The 21,918-nt window shown below is 45.1% G+C and overlaps 1 protein-coding gene across 1 annotated transcript; it reads left to right on the forward strand.

The window, feature by feature from the left end:
* Positions 1-776: 776 nt before the first annotated feature.
* F2R (coagulation factor II thrombin receptor) lies at positions 777-17,525 on the forward strand. The gene is made up of 2 exons (XM_037032264.1): positions 777-1,245; positions 14,372-17,525. Exons 1-2 carry the CDS (start codon positions 1,158-1,160, stop codon positions 15,565-15,567), a joined length of 1,284 nt encoding a protein of 427 aa, XP_036888159.1. The 5' UTR covers positions 777-1,157; the 3' UTR covers positions 15,568-17,525.
* Positions 17,526-21,918: the final 4,393 nt, after the last annotated feature.

A 21,918-nucleotide genomic window follows, 5' to 3' on the forward strand; every position in this document is an offset into this window, starting at 1 on the left:
TAAGGGACGTGCTCACCCTTTGAGCGCTGCGCCCTCCGGGCCTCGGCCTCTCAGGCGCCGCCGAGCTCAGCCCCGGGCGCAGAGGAGGTCCCGGAACAGGCTGCCGAGGTGATTCCAAGGAGCCGCTCGGGGAGATCTAAGGTCAGCGGACGGAAAGTTCCCATGGCGCGAGCGGCAGGGACGGGAGGCTGCTCTCCCAGTGCCCCGTGTCAGAGAAATAAGTGCCCTACGCACGAAACGTCTAACTTCGCGAAATAAGACGTGTCAAGAATTCTGCCCAAACGCAGGCCCTTTCTCATAAAGGGGCAATCTTCTCACTACAATATAAACTTTTAAACCCACTAATCCCTAAATTACAAAAGTACGAGCCACTTTAAAAATTTTCAGCTAAATCCCGAATTTCCAAATTGGCGGCAGCTCTCGGCCTGAGGTCCGGCGCTCTGCAAGGAGACTGGGAGGTCCGGCCCGGCCGTCGGGGCTGGCGCCCAGGGCGCGTTCCAGATGCCACGGAGGCCCCCTGCACAGGTCTTTGCTCCCCAGGAGGAGGATAAGAAGACCACTGGGGCAGCCGCCCAGGCCGCGGGGCCGGATTCCAAGGCCCCCGCCAGACTGAGTCACTGATCTGTCGCGAGTCGAAGGCGCCCAAAGGAAAAAAATGTCTCGTCTGGATTCCTTCGCGGGCAGTAGCCGGCAGCCTGGGGAGGGAGGGGATGACGGCGAGGGGAGGAGAGAGCCGGCTCTCTGTACGACCGGGCAGGACGCAGGGGCAGGGCGCAGGCGCACCCCGCGAGAGGGGCTCAGGGTCGCCCGACTCCAAAGGCAGGTAAACCGCCCCGGAGGGACCGCGGGAAGTGGGTCCAACGACCACGTCGAGGTGCACACCCGACGCCGGGGGGCGCTCTTCCCCGCTCGCGGAGCTCTGCGCCCGCGCGCTCCGCCCCTCCGAGCCCTGGTAGAGCCACGAGACACGCGGACTCTCGGGGCTACGCCGAGCCTCCTCCTTCTGGCCACACGGGGCTAGGGTTCTCCTGGCCCATCCACACCTCCCGGCGCCGGACCGGGCGGGAGGTGGGAGAGAGTTTGGAGCCCGAGCCTCACCGGAGGCGAGTACTGCCTCCCGGATCAGCGGCGGGCTGTGCACGCCAAGCTTCGGGACAATGGGACCGCGGCAGCTGCTGCTTGTTGCCTCGGCACTCTGTCTGTGCGGCCCGTTGCTGTCGGCCGAGACCCGAGGCCGCCATCCAGGTAAGAGCTGCCCTGCGTATTTTCTCCCAGCCCACCCTCGGCCCCGCAGCTGGGGGCCTCCTTGCTTGGGCCACTTTATGAGGAGGAGGGACGCTGCCGGGGGACTGAGTGGGTACAGATTGCTTCTTCTCTTAAAAGGGGACAACCCCCGACCTCACACTGTGCCTCACTTTCCGTCAGAAGCCAAACGGGCGTCTGGGCTGAGGTCCAGATTCTCCCCAAGTCCTATCCTGACGGAGTGTACCCATCCACCCACCCCGCTTCGCGGGCTCAGCTGAAGTCCCTTTGCACTCGGTTTCGGAGAATGCACCGGCCTGAGAATAGGGAGTTGGATATGGAGGAGGAGGGCGTCGGATTTTCCTGGGGAAGCCTGTGGTACCTCGTTGCATTTGTTATTACTGTTTCAACCAGGACCACCTCAAAGAAAGAGTCTCACATTTCTACATCAGTAAACGTTCTGGTCTCTTCCATATAAAGTGGAGACCCTCTCCCGTTGAAGTTTTGTGGGGGGGTTTCTTCAATTTTTTTTTCTTGCTCATTTTACAGGCAGGGAAAGTGGTGTAGAGAAAAGTTCGGTCGTTTGGCACATTCAGTAGAAAATAATCACCAGCAGCCCCTAGCATGGGCCTTGGGCGCCGGAGGAGACGTAGAGAGGGATATTGGGTGATAACGAGAGCCACAGGGAAATGGGAGTAATTGGGAGGTTGGCTGATTTGGTACCTAGAACCCAGCCTGCCGAGGGAGTTGAGGAAAGAGAACCCTCCCCCTCACCTGGCTCTATCAGACACCATGGAATTTCAGTATTTCAGTTTCTGATCTGCTCCTAGCTGGAGGTTGCTCACTAGAATACATTTACTACGAATAGTGTATTTTAAGTATCCAGCCATTTGAGCAAATAAATTTCCTTTACAAACTCTCCCTGCTTTAAAAAAAAAAAAAAAGCAGGGCAGAGAAGTTGTTTTTAGCATCTAAAGACACTAGTTGTGAAGTGAGAAAAACGTTCTAATGTCTTTGTAGCAATAGTACCTTATACGCTCCCAGCCACTTTTCTCCGTGCAGAAACAAACGCTGGCTTGTTTAGTTATCTGTGAAAGATTGTGTACTGTTGTTTTCACACCGAAAATAGTGTAGACACATCAAAATTAAGAGGTGGCAGCCTTTTCTCTGCCCTCTGTCTTTGCTCGGGGTAGTTTTGAGGCGATGCTTTTAGGAAAAGTAAGAGTCCCAGACAGGAGCGTGATCTCTTGGGCGTTTGGGGGAGACGATGCGGTCCAAACAACTGTGTGTGGTGATACGTGATGCCAGGTAGCTGCAACGGGCTCTTAACAATACAAGGCTTTGATAGAGATTTGGATGGCAGGTGGAGAACAGGTTTACACACAGCTGCACCCACCTTACTCACCTTTCCTCTCCGGGGAAGGTGTTTGGCTCTTAGGGGGTGAAGCTACTACAGCTGCCCTTTCTGCCGCTGCTCTTCACTTCCTCAGCAACCCAGAGGGTGCGTGCTGAGATGCATGGTGCTGGTGTAGACAGAAAGATAACTGAGCAAACATTGGCTAAGTTATCTACACCAGATTCTGGAACCACTTTGGCAGGAAGGGAAGAAAGGAGGGTGAGAGAAGAAAAGGAACCCGGGTTAAGCGCCATATTGGGTGTTGTCCAACCCTGGACCAGGAGGCATTTTTACTTCAAATGATCTCATTTCACCTTCCCAAAACACACTGTCAGGTGGGTGTTCATCCCCACTTGCCAATTCTGAAACTAAGGCTCGGAGACAGGGCACCAAAATTCCAATGGGGGTGGAGCCCTGGGTACAGGCAATGAGTGGGACGTCGTCTTCAAAGAGTTTGAAATCACTGATAAAATTAATTAAAAAGTAGGTTTGCTTTCTAGTATCACCGTACACTGGCAATTCTAAACAGTATCTGTTATAACCAGCTCTACGTGGTTAGAGGGCCTATGAGACTCCAGCCACAGGAGACCCCTCCAGGGCTTGCTCTGCCCACCAGTTTGAGCCTTATGCAAGCCCCGCCCTCTTTGTCCCCACTGCTTTTGGCATTTCCTGCGCTGTCACTTTGTGCGTAAGTAATATCCCTGACTAAGATTATAAACCACCATTTATCCCCACGAAGCTTAGGACAAATGTTTGCTCAGCAGATAATTACTCAGAAATTTTTATGTTCATTAACCAGTGTACGTTCCTTTGTCCAGGCAATTTAAGTGAGATGACTTGCCTTCATCAAAGAGGACCAGTGTCTAAGAGGTGACATTTGTCAGTTTTATAAGGACCTGGAGGGGAAAGGGATCGAGGATAACTGATGGCAACTGTAGCAGAGGGGACTGGGTGGGAGATTCCATATGCTGGCCTCCTGGCCCACAGGGTCAAACCCAGTTTCTTAGTCCAGAGTGAGGCGCCCCCCCCCCCTTGCAGGATGGGTCCCCAGCCTCTGTCTAGCCTCCCTTATTACAGATCCTCTCCTATTACATACCTTATTATGCTACCTGGACTTCACCCGCCCCCGTTACTTGTTCCTCCCCCAAGAGCTATGCTTTCTCTGGCTTCCATCCCCATGCCACTCCCTCTGGCCAGAATGCCTTCCCCACGCCCCGCATGCTCACTTTTAATTGAAAACAGCTACCTAACAGCTACCTAAACAGCCAACGCCCTGCTTAGGTACATTACATATCCCATCTTATTTTCTTCTCATAACTCTTTGAGTGAGTATTGTGCCCATTCTACAGGTAAAGAAACTGAGACCCAGAATGGTTAAGTCACAAGCCTAGTGTGGAACTGAGATTAGAGCACAGGCCTGCCTTCCCTGAGTGCAAGCTTTCTCTACCACCCGTCTAGAGAGGGGGCCTTCCGGGCCGGTAGCCTCTCCTGTAGTAGAGAAATAACTGCACTGTGCTCTCAGGCCCCCAAGAAGGCAAAGTCTGTGCCCCATCGACTTGATAGTTCAGGCCTAACACATTTATGCATGGATTTATGGGTGGATTATGGTATCCTACCGTTTGCTTTAGAAAACAGACAATAAAACAGGCTATAAGTAGATTCCATTATGAATATGCTAATTAATTGGCTGTTACTGAGAGGTTGTCGCCTTAAGCCCAAACAAAAGACGCAAAACTGGACAGTGATTCCTCTTTGAGTAGACTAGAAACCTCTGAAAATCAAATCTGTTATGAACCAGCTAGTCATTTTCTACTCTAGTATTTATCTAAATTATTCCCTTCCCCCCTTTTTTCCTTCCTTCTCCCGCTCATGCATGCAGGCAGACATGTATTCATTCATTCCATAGAGGTTTTTTGGCTTTTTTTTTTTTTAGTATTTTTTTAATCTTCACCCTGAGGACATGTTCCATTGATCCTTGGGGAAGGGCAGAGAGAAAGAAGTATCAATGTGAGAAAGAAGCATGGTCTGTTGCCTCCCCTAGGCACCCAGATGAGGGAGAGGATGGGGGAGAACTGAACTGCAACCCAAATATATGCATGGAACCTTGAATATACAACCAGGAATCGAACCTGAAACCCTTGGTGCAGGGGACAACACTCCAACCAACAGAGAGGGGTCGGCTTTATTTTTATAGGACATATCAAGAGTAGGTTCTCTCCGAACTTGTCCACTCTTTCTTTGTGCGACAGCGTTTTTGAGGCATTCCCATCCCTTTGTCAGGAATATGCTCGTGTCACCTCTGCTGGTCCCCTTCCTACCCCTCCATCTTTCTCATTCAGCATTTCTCAATTCTTTATGTCTAAAGGGAGGACTGTGCTGTGAACTGGCAACTTCTCAGCAGCTCTAAGTTTGCTGCTCTCGGAAGTGCTTTTGGCTAGTCTTCCCCCCCCCCCCCCCCCCCCCCCCCCCCCCCCCCCCCCCCCCCCCCCCCCCCCCCCTCCCCCCCCCCCCCCGCGCCTTCTACCCCTTCCCTCCTCAGTCAGCTCAGCCCTGTCCTGGTCACCCTCACGAACTGGAACTCACTCGAACTGCAACTCCACTGAGACAGTGGGAATCTTCCCACTCTCTTCATTTTGGAAACACGTTTTCCCTTGAATCTCTACTTTCTTTCTCTCTCTTTTTCTTTCTTTTTTAAGTTGAGATGAATTTTATGTAGTCTAAAACTAGCCATTTTATACGACTTAGCGGTATTTAGTACATTTGCAATGTTGTGGAACTGCCACCGCTATCTAGTTGCGGAGCATTGTCATTGTCCCAAAAGGACACCCGGTACCCATCAAGCTCGTGGCCCTCATTTTCCCTTTCCCTAGCAACCACCCATTTGTTTTTCATCTCTCTGGGTTTCCTTCTGCTCCAAGTTTCATATAAATGGAACCATCAGTTCGTGGCCTTTAATTCTGGGGAACTACCCTTTAACTAGTTTCCGAGAGTGCCTGGGCTTCCTGTTTGCTATGGGTACTCACAGAAACTCCCTGGAGGGCCCACTAGGGACCTCGGCCTTGGTTTCTTTTTGACTATGATGCTAGCGCTGAGGACTCTGCAGTTTCAACGTTCAGACTTGTCTGTTTTGCTATTTTGTGGTTTCATTCATTCTGCCTTTTGCCCTTTCCTGCTTAGGCCTAGGTTGTCAGAGGAAATAGCTCTCTATTTATTGGCTGAGATTGTGATTTCTGGATTTGAGCTTCCGCTCTCCCCAGATGCTCCCTCCCACCTCCCTGTGATGGTACTAGGAGACACCCACTGAAGTTATGCTCCCTTCCCTCTGGCCCAAGGCATCCAATGAAGTTTACCATTTAAAAGGTCATCACACGCCTGCATATGTTTCTATATCTGCTTTCAAAAGAACCTGCCTTTTGAAATAACAGGAATACTCTATAATTTGCACTTGAAAACAAATTTATTTACCTTTAAGAATGGACACTGTATATCTAATCTACTTATATCTCAAGTTTGTGACGAATTAAAAGTCAGATATTAAGTCATTGCAGAAGCATGTTTCCCAGTATTTTCTCTTTTTTGCTAACCTACAGTAAGAGCTGCGAGAAACACACTTGCTGTCGTGACACAGTAGCAGTGCGCATTCGGTGATCACGCGTGGACAATCACAGTGTGCATACCGAAGTGAGACAAAAGTTTTACCAAAAAGTACTCTGCCTTGCCATATGCTATCCATTCTGATATTTTCTGCACTATTCTACTTTTTTAAATGTTGTGAAAACCCTGTAAATTGATTTTGTAACCACTGTGAAGTCTCTGCCATCATTTAAACCCTAGCGCAGTGTGTGCAAAGAATTGCCCCCAGTTAGCAGAATCGAAGGCCTTGTTGGCTTTGAGAGAAGAATTCTGTTTTTCAGGAAGTGTTGTTAATGATTGTTTCCATTGTGTTTGTTTGTTTTTGTTGTATTTGATTGTTTCCATTGTATTTGTTTTCAGGAAGTGTTGTTAATGATTGTTTCCATCGTATTTGTTTGAGAACTAAATCTGTTTGAGTTCAGATTGTGAACTGCAGAAGGACTCGGGCAGGGATGGAGGTAGAGACAGCTTGGTATGTGGAGGAAGTGCTGCTTACCACCAGCCTTTACCGTGAATTAGTTTTCGTTTTAGCCTGATGTCCTTGAGAGGAGACAGCAGCACTCCCAGGACCCCGAGCTCGGGGCCTGGAGCTTTTGACAACCACAGGCCCAGAGAGAGTGTCCTGGCTGCATGTGTCAGGTCTTCGCCTTCAGGAGGCTCTCAGAGGCTCCAGGCAAGGGCCCTCCACACTTCCCTTATGTCATCTTTGTGCCTGCTCTGGCCTTGGGCACACTGGCACTTCCATTTTCCAGCTGTCTTTACTTGCGCTCCCCTATAACCTCCCCCTCCCAGCTTCCTCCCATGTTTGCTTTCCTGAGTGGGATGTGGGATGGGAAGGCTGGCTGCCGCTGGTACTGAGGACTCTTTGACTCTGCAAGTCAGTGTTTACCGTCTTGTGCCTTTAATTCTGGCATTTCCTCAGCAGAGATTTTTGTTCACTTTCTGCTCTTGCTCCTGTTCTCCTTTGTTTGTTTGTTTTTAATTATATTTTATTGATTATGCTATTACAGTTGTCCCAATTTTTCCCCTTTGCCCCCCTCCACCCAGCACTCCTCCACTCCCTCGCTTCTGTTCTTTCTTCAACAATATTTTAAAGACTTCTTTTTCTGTTTTGTCCTTGAACTTCTCTCTATGACATCTGTCCTCTCTGTGAAGTATGTGATCAGTGGGCAGCCGAGGTCAGCAGGACTCTTGAATTTCTAAGCAACAGCTACAGGCATCATCAGCTTCAGTTATACATTCACATGGCCGTGTGCTCCCTGCAGTAGTTAAAAGGATGGCCAGGCTCATCGTTTTTTTGTTTGGTGAAATGCTTAAAAGAAAATAGTACTCCTTCAGGAGAAGGTCCTGAATTCACAAGGTTTTTTAAAGAGACAGGGTATGAAGGATATGCACTTTGGAGCCAGGCTACTACATTAAAACCCAGACTCCCCTGCTGACTGGCTGTGTGACTTTGGGTGTGTTACTTGGCCTCTCTGTGCTTCCGTGTTGTCCATAAAGTGGGGGTTATAATGTGCATGTAAACGTGTTAGAGTTCCATGAGATAAGTAAGTGAAGTGCGTGGCACGTAGTAGGTGCTCAACAAATATTAGTTTTTCATACGCCAATTCCTCCATATCCCAGGAAACCTCAAGGAGTTGGTATCAGATTTTCCAAATGTAAAACTGTGTTCACACAAACATTCAAGAACTTTTCCCCCTTCAAAACTATGACCCCCAAAAAACGAAAGCAAGAACGTTTGTCCTTAGATTCCAGAGGCAAATTAATATGCAAATAAGTTTGGATTTTATTTTTAGTTTTATTATAGAAATTTTCAAACATACCAAAAAATGAAGAGTATAATTACTTTCCACATCTTGGTATACCTATATACTCTTGCTTTTCTCCTCTACAAATGGGACAATTTTTAAAGCAAATGCCAGACATAAGTCATTTCATCTATAAATTTTTCAGTATATATTCTTAGAGAAAAGACTTCCTATTTTCACATAATCATAATGCTATCATAACACCTAAAAACTGAACAAAAATTTCTTAATATCATGTACTATTCAGTGTTCAAATTTCATGATTGTCTCATAAATGCCATTTTATAGCTGGTTTATTTGAATCAGGGTCCAACAAAGCTCATCAGTGCATTTGGTTGATATGTCTCTTAAATCTCTCTTAATCTGTAACCATTTCCCCTCTCCTCCTTTTTTATTGTTGTTTATTTGTTAAAGGACTGGGTCGTTTGTCTTACACACTTTTGTACGTGCTGGATCTGGCCAGCTGTATCTTCTAGGGTTGCTCAGCAGGCTCACATGTCCTCTGTATTGTGTGTAATGTGGTAGGAACATTTAGAAACTAACCAAATTCAGGTGTGGTTTATCCAAGTCTGCCTCAGCTGCGGTGCTCTGTACTTCTTATCATTCAATACATCGTCTCTAGGTTCTCTCTTTCTTTGAGATTGTAACATACTCAGTGGGTTCAGGTGTTGTCACCTTGATCCAGCCAAAAGTCCCCCACCACCCTTTTACCTGACAGTGTTAGCAACCAGTGATGATTCAACTGCATTCATTGTTTCCCTGAGAGCTTCAAAATGTTGCTTCTCCAAATCTGTTATTGCATCTGTGTTTATGAACTGGAATTATTTCATAAAGAAGAACTTTCCGTGGCTATTTGGTTTCCCTGAAATGCCGTTTAGATCAAAAAGGCAGGATAATGCTTGAAGCTTGCCTATATTCAGACTGGGTCTTTTAATTTCCTCCAAAGGTGACCAAAAAGATTTTTATTTTCTTTTGCGTATCATCATGAACTTCTGGATCTCAACACATTTGACACGCTTCCCATGTTTCCATGCGTTTTCATCGTTATTCTGTTGATGATCAATGGTCACACCTTGGCCAGGGGGCCCTGTCAGGTCGACTCCAGAGTCGTTCTGACCTGGCCCTAGTATTTATTCTCTGAGGATGTCAAGGCTCACCTGGCCGGTTTCCTACTCCAAACTTGGAACCAACGATTTCTAAGGAGCACCAGTTCTTTTCATTGGAAAATGGTGTCTGTTTGCATTTGAGGCAATAGGGCATTTCAGTAATGCTGCTTTCCCCCTGAAGGAGCTCGTGTGTTTCTGGTTTTTTTCATTGTCCTCTTTTTTCATTTCTCATTAGCTTGTGGTGATTCACTTGTGAAGAAGCACAGGGTACAACCATCCTGCTGTGTGTGAGAATGTGGGCAAGGTCCTGGAACTTCTGTTTTGTGGACTCCCAGAAAGCCTCCACGGAGAGCTCTGAGTCAGAACCCAGCCCGCTGTGTCATGGAGGCCGGCCTGGTGGAAACACACGGGCCCCTGAAGAGCCTGTAGTCACCACTCTGCTTCCAAGCCAGACCTCGTCTGGCAGAATAAGTCAGAAAAGGCATCGCCTGGTCTACTAGTTTTTTCAAATCTCCAGACTTAGAGAGAGTCCATCTTTAAGCTATTTAGCAATATTCCATATTCAATAACAAAACTACTCTAGAGTCATTTAGAGAAACCTGAATTAAGTGAAACTTAGCAAGAAATATGAGAATGGATCTCAGGGCCTGAGCTGCTTTTTTGTGACTGAAACCGTAGCTGAACAACAGGAACACGGATGGGTTACAGAGCGTTTGGCACATGGGCAGGCACTTTCTCCTGGACCTGTGAGCTGCGCTAGGACTGAAGGAAAAGCAAGATAAATTTGAATTTCAGCCTGCAGGCCTTGAGCTACTTGGATGTATCTAGTCACCTGGAGTTGGTTTTATTCTTTTGTATTTTTATTTTTAATGCTGGTACATGCTTAAACAAAAAAATTTTGCTGTTATTCTTTAATTCCACAAAAGCCTTCAGAATATCAAACCTATATAGTGTCAAGAAAAAGTGACACTTTAGGCAATAATATTTAATCAACAGATTATTCATTCTGACTGGGCTCCAGCCCAGAATGTTGTGTTTCAGCAGGCATTAATGATTCTGTCATAAACACCACAGTGCCTGGGATGGCCCGGTCAGGGAAGGAATTTTTGAAAACAAATACTTATTGCCAAAGTACTAAATATAGAATAAAGCCTAATGACAGTTTTATTTTCAGACCAAGTGATGGTATCTAAGAAGCTTAGTTAAGAGTATTCAGTAGTTCTCAAATTTATCACTCCCCTAGGTAGTCTTTTTTTCTCTCTTTTTTTTCCTTTTTTCAATCCCTCCATCTACTCCATCCCCTCCGGCCCCTCCAGTCCCCAGCCCCTGACAACTGTCAGCCTGCTCTTAATCTGAGTCTGTCTCTGTTTTGCTTAGTTCATTTTGTTCATTAGATCCCACATACAAGTAAACTCATGTAGTACTTGTCTTTCTCTGACTGGCTTATTTCACTTAGGATAATGCTCTCCCGAGGCATCCATACTGTTGCAAAGGGTAATATTTCTTCATTTTTACAGCCAAGTAGTATTGCGTTGTGTATACGTACCACAGCCTTTTATCCCCTCATCTACTGATGGGCTCTTGGCTGCTTCCAAATCTCGGCTGCAAATTGTGCTGCAAAGAACATGGAGGTGCATATATTCTTTCAAATTAGTGTTTTAGGTTTCTTCAGATAAATTCCCAGAATTGGAGTCACTGGGTGTTAAGGTAGTTCCATTTTTAACTTTTTTAAGGTAACCCCACACTGCTTTCTGCATGCCCACCAACAGTACATGAGGGTTCCCCTTTCCACACCCTCACCAGCACTCGTGTTTGTTGGTTTATTGATGATAGCCATTCTGACCATATGAATTGATATCTCATTGTGGTTTTAATTTGCATTTCTCTAATGATTAGTGATATTGAGCATCTTTTCATATGTCTATTGGCCATCTGTATGTTCTGTTTGGAGAAGTGTATATTTAAATCCTTTGCCTATATTTTCATTGTTCTTTGTTTTGTTGGTGTTGGTTTTATAAGTTCTTTATAAATGTTGGATATTAATCCCTTATCAAATGTATGCTGAATATGTTCTCCCATTCAGTGGGTTGCCTTTTCATTTTGTTGATGGCTTTCTTTGCAAAAACTTTTTAGTTTGATATTGTAGGTAGTGTCTTGATTCGTGTGTGTGTGTGTGCGCGCACACACTTTTTCACCCTCCGTACGTGGTAAAAGTCCTCAATCTGCCCAGGTTCCCAAAACTGCAGGGGAGAATTGTGTTATTTTCAGGTTCCTCCAGGTCTGCATTTTTAGGGACATGTATCTTTGTGGTACTATAGTGCCAGAACCACTTATTCTTTTCTCCCAGCTCCCACACATTCGTTCTGACCTTGAGAGTACCTCGCATTCCTGAGGGCTGTCAGTGCCAATGTCAGACCTCGATGGGACTGGGCCAAGATGCACACAGAGTAAGTTACAGATGTAACACTAAGGGAAGAAAGTAATACTTCTGGAAAAGGCTCTGAATTTGAAATTTGATTTACAGCTCTGAATACTGGGACTATACACTTTATAACCTGTTCATGTCCCTCATCATACTGAAAAACTAAATGTTGCTAAATAGGAGAGAAGAGCAACCTAGATTTCATTTTAAGTTAAAATAATTGAGAGTGAGCAAATAATTGAGTGTAAAAGCAAGCTACATTGAAGTGAGTGGGGAAAGATGGTATCAATAATTTCTCATGTTGAATAATTTTTTATAATTTACAAAGTGAATATGTATCCTATTTCAGATTTGTAGGCCAGGCAGGTATTAGAATAATTTTAATGTTTCTGAGACTGAGTTCAGAAGGCTTCAGCGACTCCTGAAAGAGCCAACATGAGAATGCAAAGCTGTGATTAAAGGTTAATTTAAGGCACACTTACCATGCACAGGGTGCGGGACTGGTTTCTTACCCTTAAGGTATAACCTAGACATACATGTGCTTAGAGGCTCATCACTGGAGACACGTGTCCTTCTCCTTCGACAGATCTGCCAGGCCACCCTTCACCTCAGGGTCCCACTCATGTCCTTGCTGAGCTACTTTGCCCCCAGCCCCTCACTGCCAGGCCCTGTTGTGCTGATGTCTCTCAGCTGGTCACAATCTAGCTTTGCTCTTCATTTTGGAAATAGATGCCAATGTGTTGTGTTTTACTTTCTAGAATTTTCATTGATTGGTTCCTTCTACTTTTTCATTCATTTCAATGGAATATATATTTCTATTTCATTGAGCATCCTTTAAAATCCTTATGTGCCAGTTTCAACATCTGGGTCATCTTGGGATTAGTTTGCTTTGATCATGTTTGTTTTCTTAAGACCAAGTCATACTTCCTCATTTTTTAAGTACTGAATGATTTTAGCTTGTGTGCTGGACATTGTCCTACTGCAGAGACTCTGGAATTTGTTTTATTCCTCCAAAGAACGTTGGTGTTTTTGCTCTCACAGACATTTAATTTGGTTGGACTCACACTGCAGACTCTTTCTCGTGGACAAAAAGCTCTAACAGCACCCGAGCTCTCTTACCTTCAGCAGAGCTGCTTTGCATCTCACTACATGTGCACAGTTCAAGTGTCGGTCACCCAAAGTCTGAGGCAGAAATTGCGCTGGAATTTAGGGCTGCCCTTCTCCGGGATTCTGGGTACAGTGTCTGTGGTAGCCCTGCACTCTGTCCTTCGGTGCTTCAGGCCAGAGAGACTGTGGGCTTCCTGTCACAGTCTTAGCCATCCTTTATGTCACTGACTTTGACCTCTCTCAAGCTAAAAGCCACTGAAAACAAGAAACTCACCTGGTACCATCCTTTCTTTCAGGATTTAGTCCTTCCCTTCCCAACATCACCATGTGAACCTAAGTGCTTTCAGGTCATTGATTTTGGGAAGGAAGCATTTTATAATTTTATTCTAAGGGACAGTTGTGTCTGGCAGGACCTTACAGAGCCACATTCGAAGCAGAACTATCTTTTATAGCCTTATGCCTCGCTGTGTAATTTTCTGTATGTAGAAAGGATCCACTACTGAAAAATAAAACCAAAAGTTTGAAAATCCACTGTATTGATCCCATTTCAAGCCAGTTTTTCAATTCTGTAACATTGTTTCCAAGTGACCTGCACATCCAGTTTCCACTGGGAACACTCCCAGAGGTGGAGACCTATCCTGTCTCCTCTGTGGTTTCCCTTCCCACCCCTCAGCTTTTTGAGACCATCAGAGGTTCTTTGTCTGACTCTTCTTAGTGGCAGAATTTTAGCAAAGGTCCTTGGAAAGAAAAGCTGGTTGAATTCCAGTGGCTAAGTGTTGCATTTCTTGGATGAACATTTCAAATGGATGATTTCGGTTTAAAAAGGTGACAAAAGGAGGAAGTATGCAACTGAGCCTTTATTTTGACTTCTGGTGGGTACTCAAAAGCACCTGGTTGGCCTGGCCTCTGCTGCAATGCACACAACATTCAGATCTGAGCTGAGGAAGGCCATCAGCCTAGACCATCCGCTCCTCCCCCGACCTGAGAGGAAGGAGACAGGAAGATAACTGGGGTACCTTGTGGTTACATTAGAAGATAACCCAGGGGGCTATGGTTTTGGCCCAAATACGGTGACAAATTTGGGACATTCTACTGTGTAGACAAACTAAAGATAGCAGAGGAAAATGTCACATGGACCATGGTCATGGCAATTGGAGTCCTTGGTCCTACTCTGAATTTGCCTGTCACTCCATGACCTTGAAGAAGCCTCCTCAACTTTCCATGCAGTTATCTATTGGGAGAGATGGGTTTCAGGGGATGCTGCAAACAACATGGAGAAAATGTGCACAAGAAGGCCTACAGAAGTAAGAGAAGTCGGTGGCTAGTGCAGTGTAGAAATCAGGGCTTTTTTTCCTGCATGTCAGGTACTCCGCCATCCTAAGGTCTGCAGGCCAGATCTCGAAAAGTGTATCATTCACTTCTGTTCCTCTGAGGAACAGAGTTTCAAAGTATTTGCTTGTGTCAAAACATAATGTATTTTGATTGGCTAATGCTCTGATAAAGTCTGTAACCAATTTGTACATCACCTGCTTTTTTTACCACCTACTGTCCTAGTAAGAAAACAAAAAGCAAAAGTAAAATGTACTCTCTATTTTTCTCTTTTGCCTCTGTAACTCATCCTCTTTTTAAAATTTTTTATTAAAAAATTATTTTGCAGAGTTACAAACAAGAAATGATTCTGCGGATCCCCGGACATTTTTTCTCAGGAATTCCAACAGTGGATTCGAACCTATCCCTTTGGAGGACTATGAGGAGAAAAATGAAAGCGAGTTCCCCGGAGACAGAGTAAGCTCCATCGATCACGGCAGTCCTCTTCGAAAACCACCCTCTGTGTTCATCTCGAAAGATGCCTCCGCGTATCTGACCAGCTCCTGGCTGACTTTCTTTATCCCCTCCGTCTACACTGGCGTGTGTGTCCTCAGCCTTCCTCTGAACATCACGGCCATCGTGGTGTTCATCTTGAAGATGAAGATCAAGAAGCCAGCTGTGGTGTACATGTTACACCTGGCCACGGCAGATGTGCTCTTCGTGTCTGTGCTCCCGTTTAAGATCAGCTATTACTTTTCCGGAAGTGATTGGAGATTTGGGTCTGAAATGTGTCGCTTCGTCACTGCTGCGTTTTACTGTAACATGTATGCTTCCATCATGCTCATGACGGCCATCAGCATTGACCGCTTTCTGGCTGTGGTGTATCCCATGCAGTCCCTCTCCTGGCGCACTCTGGGGAGGGCGTCCTTCGCGTGTCTGGTCATCTGGGCCATGGCCATGGTGGGGGTGGTGCCTCTTCTCCTCAAGGAACAGACCGTCCAGGTGCCCGGCCTCAACATAACCACCTGCCACGACGTGCTCAATGAAACCCTGCTTGAAGGCTATTATGCATATTACTTCTCAGCCTTCTCTGCTATCTTCTTTTTTGTGCCGTTGATCATTTCCACAGTTTGCTATGTGTCCATCATTCAGAGTCTTAGCTCTTCCACAGTCGCCAACCGGAGCAAGAAGTCCCGGGCTTTGTTCTTGTCTGCCGCCGTGTTCTGCATCTTCATCATATGCTTTGGACCCACAAACGTCCTCCTGATCATGCATTACACGTCCCTTTTTCATAATCCCGCCACAGAGGCTACCTACTTTGCCTACCTCCTCTGTGTCTGTGTCAGCAGCATAAGCTGTTGCATTGACCCCTTGATTTACTACTATGCTTCCTCTGAGTGCCAGAGATACCTCCGCGGTATCTTGTGCTGCAAAGAGAGTTCCGATCCCAGCAGTTACAACAGCAGTGGTCAGTTGATGGCAAGTAAAATGGATACATGCTCTACTAACCTGAATAACAGCATATACAAAAAGCTGTTAGCTTAGGAAAGGGACTGCTGGAGGGAAGGTTGAAAACAGTGCAGAACCTGAGAATTCTATTAGTCTCTGCCAAAAAGTATTTCCTTTACCATCTTAAACAACAAATGTGTGATTTGCATGCCTCCTCCTTAGGAGAGCCATTAAGGGTATAGATTTGTTAGTTACAGAAAAAGATAACATGAACAGAAAACTATGTTATTCCAAGACAGTATTGCCAACGCTACAATAATAAGTGAATGTCACTTTCTGATGTGCTTAGGTGACCTACACATGTATGTGTGTGTCTATGTACATCACCTGTTGTATCAGTTGTGATGCAGCCTAGAATGGACACTTTGAAACTCTCTTCTTTCACCAGGAGATTATGAAAATAAACTCTGAGACTCTGATTTAATATGCAAAGTTTCAATCAGTGGAGTTTAGCTCCAAACATCCGAAGATGTCCATCAACAGGGAGGGATTATGTAGTTTGCACCTACACAGCTTTTGCAAATAAGTTTATTTTGAAATTGTTCAACAGCTTTAAGTTATTGACAGATAATATTATCTGTGTGTAGAAAAAGTTCTACTGTTTTTCATTTTAAACATATCAAAGTTTGAATTCTTTATTACGGAAACATGGGTAGGATTTTTGACGTTTTACGCACTGTGTATGTAAACCAAGAATGAGCAGCCCTCTACTAGTGACGGGAGTTTGGCCTTCAGAGTGACCCGCCCCTGATGGGGGACTCCACTCTGTGCATACAAGGCAGTGAGGAGGAGCGGCCCAGACCCCCCAGCTGATCCCCCCAGAGAGCACAGGGACCGGGACCACCGCACTGCTGTGTCTCCTGGGGTCCCCTCTGTGGCTGGCATCGAACGGATCACGTTTACTGGAAATTGGCAGAGTAGGATGTGCTATCCCAGGAGATAATGAACGTAAAGGACTTCTCTGCCCATTCATTTTAAGAACAGACAGGAGGCATGTTCGCTTCCAGCAGTTACCTTGCAAGGTCCACTGTCAGAGACACCCATGGAGCAAACATGAACACCCAGTTTTGTGCTCTGGGCACTCTGATGGGTGCTGGGCAATAGAGTTGAATCAGACTGGCACCTGCCCTTGAGAAGAACAGAGTACAGCCACACATGGACTGTGACATGCGATATGTGTGTAATAAGTATGTCATTATATAAAGAAGTGTTTTTTAACCAGATGCTACCAAACAGGTTTCGCGCAGCCTGTCTGTTGAAAAACTTTGAGCATTTGCAGTACTCCTTCCTTTGGTTATGACTTGAGATGAAACCCCAATACAATACAGGAAATACATTTTTATAAATAAGTCCTTCCAACTACATCAGTTGGACACTATACTTACAAATGTTACAAATGTTCTCAATAAATTACCCAAACCAGGTTTTTAAAATGAACTAATTATGTCAGTCTGATTAGAAATAACAATAAAATTAAATTGTATTCTAGCAAAATTTTTCTCTATCTTGCATTCACTTTTCTTAATAGCTAATGAGATCATTTTAAAAGCATTTTCTTAACACCGTGATGAGTATGAAGTGCAGAAAGTCCTCAGGGATTTGACAAAATGATTTGAAAATTATGTTGAAATGTATCTTTTTTCCTTAGGGAAAAAAACATCATAAACAAAAAGCAGAAAGTTTCAAGGCAAGTGCTTGCCTATTTAAAAGAGCAAACCATTTCCAAATACCCTAGAATGACATTAAGGTGTGTGTTACAAGTGGAAGCGAACATGCATTTTTATTAATTTGGTTATATTCATTTTATCCAACTCAGTGGAAATTTGCTGTCATTGTTTATTCAGTCTGTATATATATTAAAATACCTCTGACTTAATATGACCATTATTCCTATATTAACAATCTGTACTTATAAAATATTATGTCACTGTGTTTATGTTATCTCCTTTTTTAATGTGTGTAACCTATAGTAATAAACATGAAAGTTTGCTTGGTACCTGTCTGGAGTAAACTGTTACTGTCTCTTTCAGGGCCCTGGCAGGAAGGCCAGTCTAAGCCGAAGGGTGTTCAGTGAAGAGGCGACTTGCAGAGATGTGGACAGGGCTAAGAGAACCAGCAGGAGGTAGTAAAGCACCTTGGGGACTAGCAATTAGAGAAGCCGTTACCACCCCAGGACCAAAGGGGCAGAGACGGGAATACGCTGGCCCCCATTCTCTGATTTCTCACGGGTGCCTTCCATTGCCCCTGTCTTAGCCCAGATCCAGGGGCCCAGAGAACCTGGTACAAGGGTGATAAAGGCCAGCTGCTGGGATCCCAGAGACGGGATAAGGGTGGGTGACTAGCGCTCTGGATCTTTTTTTTTATTCCCTTCTTAGGAAATTCAAGGTTCTATCGTTGAGAACATGTTCAGAGTTTGGGTTACAGGCACAGAGGGAAGAGTCTGCAGTTCTTTCCTAGAGAGCAGCAAATTAAACGTCAGCACTGAGATGGCACTGGAACCCAGGAAAGGGCCGCCCTTGGGTGGCAGTCCTCGGCCACCTAACACCCTCTGTGGTAGAGGGTAGGAGGGGAATTTAAGCAAAACAAGAGTTGAAAACCAATGGAAACTGCTGATAATGTATTTCCAGATTCATAGTCAACAGGAAGATTCTTTCAACTGAAGAATTCTGTTAACACAGAATTTTTAAGTTAACGCAAGCTTAGGTTTCTGCGGCCTGGACTCTCTACTTGTGCTTCGGGAATATAGTGGATGAAGTCAGCCCAGCATTGCTGGAAACAGGACCCCCACTCTAACCAAACAGTGCCCTTTAAGTTCTATTGTTATTCTTCAAAATATGTTTGAATTTCAAGAACACACTTGGATTTTCTTAACATAGAAATGTTTGTTTTTCCCACCAAAAGTAGGATTTTTAAGGAAATGGAATACTTGGTTGTTAAGTATGCAAATGGAAAATTTTAGGTTATGCTTCTGAATTTAAGAAATGAAGAAACACGTTGGCGTGTCTTTCAGGAAGTCCGAGTTCCTAGAGCAAGTGGGAAAAGTCAGGGCCTCGACCAAGCCCTCTAATGTTCTGAGGCCTGGCCCTCCACTCGCAGCTTGCCTCTGTTTAGGAGTCAGGGTCACAGTTAAGGGGGAAACAGTCTCCTGGAGCAAGTTCCTGGCAGAACTCACAGAGCTGTGTGGCTGTTCTTTTCAAACTTCCTAGACTGAGGCATAAACCTAACTATTTCATAAATGAGGTGCAGTTAAGCTGCAACCTGAGCAGAGAGGAGAAATGTTCCAACGCAGTGACTGTCAGAGTCCTGGAGACCCTTTCGGGACATGTGCAAGATCAAAACGATCTGAAAATAGGACGGCATTATTTGCCCCTTTGGTCTGATGCTCATACAAGTGTGCTGTTGAGTTTTCCGGAGGCGACGTGAAGTGTGATATTGCCACAGAAAGCACGATGAAGCGCATGGGAAAATCTGACTGTCTTCCATTCAGCCAGCCATTGAAGAGATTTGCAAAAATATAAAGCAGTGTGACCTTCCGCAGTAAGTCATTGTTTTGGAAATACAGTACTTTTGCAGAACATATACTAACATGTAATGGGTTTATTGTTATTTTTAAGTAAAAGTATTTTCAAAAGTTCTTTACTGTCTAATATGGTAACTATTGTTGGAAATAATCTATGGTTTGCTCTGAAACTGGATCCCCAGAAAAAGCACAAGCTCCTAATTTGTAGCATTTGCCAGTTTCCATGGTGTATAACACTCCCTCTGTTTACCAGTTTCAAGCTTCCAGTGGCTTGGCAGTGGGCTTGAAAGTTTATTTCATTCTTGTGAGCTACTACAACTGACTCCAGCACACCACTGGATAACCTACACACATGAAAACTTTGGGGGGGTTTAAATAATTCTTTTATTTATTTATTTATTTATTTATTTATTTATTATTTAATTCTTGTTAAAGTACAGTTTTCTGTCTTATATTCTTTAAGTGTATTAAGGTGTCCTGAGCTAAAAATCTTTGAGAGCCCTGTTCTTACGTGAGATTTCCCCACTTTATCACCTTCAGGAAGACAAAGAATCTGTTCATAATTATAAAGCATAAAAGGGCCCTGGCCTGGTGGTTCAGTTGGGTGAAGCATCGTCCAGTACACTAAAAGGTCATGGGTTCAATTCCCAGTCAGGACACATACCTAGGTTGCAATTTCAATCCCCAGCTGGGGTGCTTATAAGAAACAACTGATCAATATTTCTCTTTCACATTGATATTTCTCTCTCTCAAATCAGTAAACATACCCCTGGGCGAGAGTTCTGAAAACTAAAAATATAAAGCACACAAGGAACCGACAGTTAACTCAGCTGGAGGCGCCACCTTGGGTTTTTCTCAGCCACAGTAGAGGGGTTAGTGACTTGGAGCAATAGAACCTGATTCGGGGCAGCAGGATCTGGTGGGGCCTAGAGCTTAGAAAGCTCTGTGTGAGGCCTGGTCCCACCCAGCTGCTGTGAACCACCCACAGTGCCATCACTACAGCGTGGACATCAAGCTCCGCACTTCTTGCCACGGGGACTGCTGTGACGGCAAGCTGCTCTCCTGGAAACAGAAAACCAGAGGTCAGATGCAGCAACATCTTGGAACGCAGATAACACAGTACGTTTCTACCCAGCTGAATGTGTGTTCAGCTCTTCAGGAAATGACTCAAAAGGCCCAAGGAGATAAGCTTTGAAAGCTGTATTTATAGTAGCTTGAGGACATTGGGTGGTGGCAGAGCCCATCTGGCTGATTTGGCCCTTTAATAACCACACAATTGGGCCATTTTAGTGTGCTGTTGTGTGACCCGTTTGGACGAAGGAGCCCGTGAGCGAGGATGGGGTTGCCAGGACTCAGATGCTTTTAAGGGCAGGTCCTCAACTGCTGTTTGTGTGTTTTGGTGGTTGTGTTTCTTACCCTGATATACCTAATAAGTCTTGAAACTGACCAACATGATGTCAAAAAATAATTTGTGTTAATGTATCCCTGTTCTGCAGGAGCTAGCCAGTTTTTGAATTTAGTAATGGCATATAATACTTAGTTAAGAAGCATGGAATTTTCCCTGGCTGGTGTGGCTTAATGGTTTGAGTGCCAGCCTGTGAACCAAAAGGTCACCAGTTCAATTCCAGGTCAGGGCACATTCCCAGGTTGCAAGTTCGACCCCAGTCCCTGGTCGGAGTGCTTTCGAGAGGCAACAGATGGATGTTTCTCATGCACATCAATGTTTCTATCCCTCTCTTTCTCCCTCCCTTCCCCATCTCTAAAAATAAATAAATAAATAAATCTTTTTTTTAAAGCACGGTATTTGAAGACCTCATATTTTAGAGTTTTGTCAACTCTGCCTTGTTAGAAGGAAGTATTAGAAATGCTGTAAGTTACCTCTCGTCTTTGGCTGCACACAGAATCACTGAAGGGCTTCCAGACAATTCCAGAGCCTAGTCCCCCTTCTAAACAACAGGAATGGGAGTCTTTGGGGCAGGGCCTGAACATATTGTTTCTAAGCTCCTCAGGAGATGTGTACCCCAGAGTTGATACCTACCACTGCTCTAAGAGAGGGCTTCTCAAATCCAACATGCCTTCGTATAATCCAGGGATCTCATTCAACTGCAGACTGATGCCAAAGGTCTGGGGTGGGGTCTCCGTGTCTAACAAATCCCCAGACAATGTTGACCTTATGGTTCATTCCTTGGGTCACACTCTGGGCCCTAAGATATGACCCTGAAGCAAAACTTGGCTGGATTGGAAGTCCAAGAACTGAGGAAATTCAAGTCTCGTATCCTTAAACTCATTTGCTGGGACAATTTTTTAAATTATGGTAAAATCGGGACAATTTTAATGTAGCAGCAGTATAGGTGCTTAATCAAACTTTGTTTTAGTGATATATGTTTTGCTGTGTATTTTCTCCCCTCTCGGGTCCTTTTCTAGGAGGGAAGATAGCTTAAAAGGTTCTAATCTCATACATAAGACCATTTCAAAAGAGACTGGGGGTTTAACGTGGCGACTCAACTCCAGTTTGTATAGATAGTGCCTGGCAGATAGCAGCAGTGCCTGGTTGCCAGAAGCAGATGTGGATATGTTTCTCATCTCTGGGTTTAGCTGAAAATGGTGACCTCAGGGATACGCTGGGGGTGGAAGTCAGTGTCAGGGGCTTCAGTCTGGCTGGTGCTGGAATGAGTGGCTTTGGAAAGCCAGTAGCTTTGGAAAATGAGTCGGCCCAGGAGTCATCCTGAGGGGCCTGTGGCTCTGCTGTGCCGAGGAGAAAGGTTCAGGGAGTCCTCCCTGGGACCGTGTGTAGTAGCCGCACATACAATAAACCTGGGGTAAGTTCTTCATTTCAGAGGCCCTCTTACAAGTTGATGAAAAAACTA

The sequence above is a fragment of the Sturnira hondurensis genome, unplaced genomic scaffold (genome assembly GCF_014824575.4).
Source record: "Sturnira hondurensis isolate 20B ecotype Veracruz unplaced genomic scaffold, ASM1482457v3 Scaffold0021354, whole genome shotgun sequence".
Taxonomy (NCBI): domain Eukaryota; kingdom Metazoa; phylum Chordata; class Mammalia; order Chiroptera; family Phyllostomidae; genus Sturnira; species Sturnira hondurensis.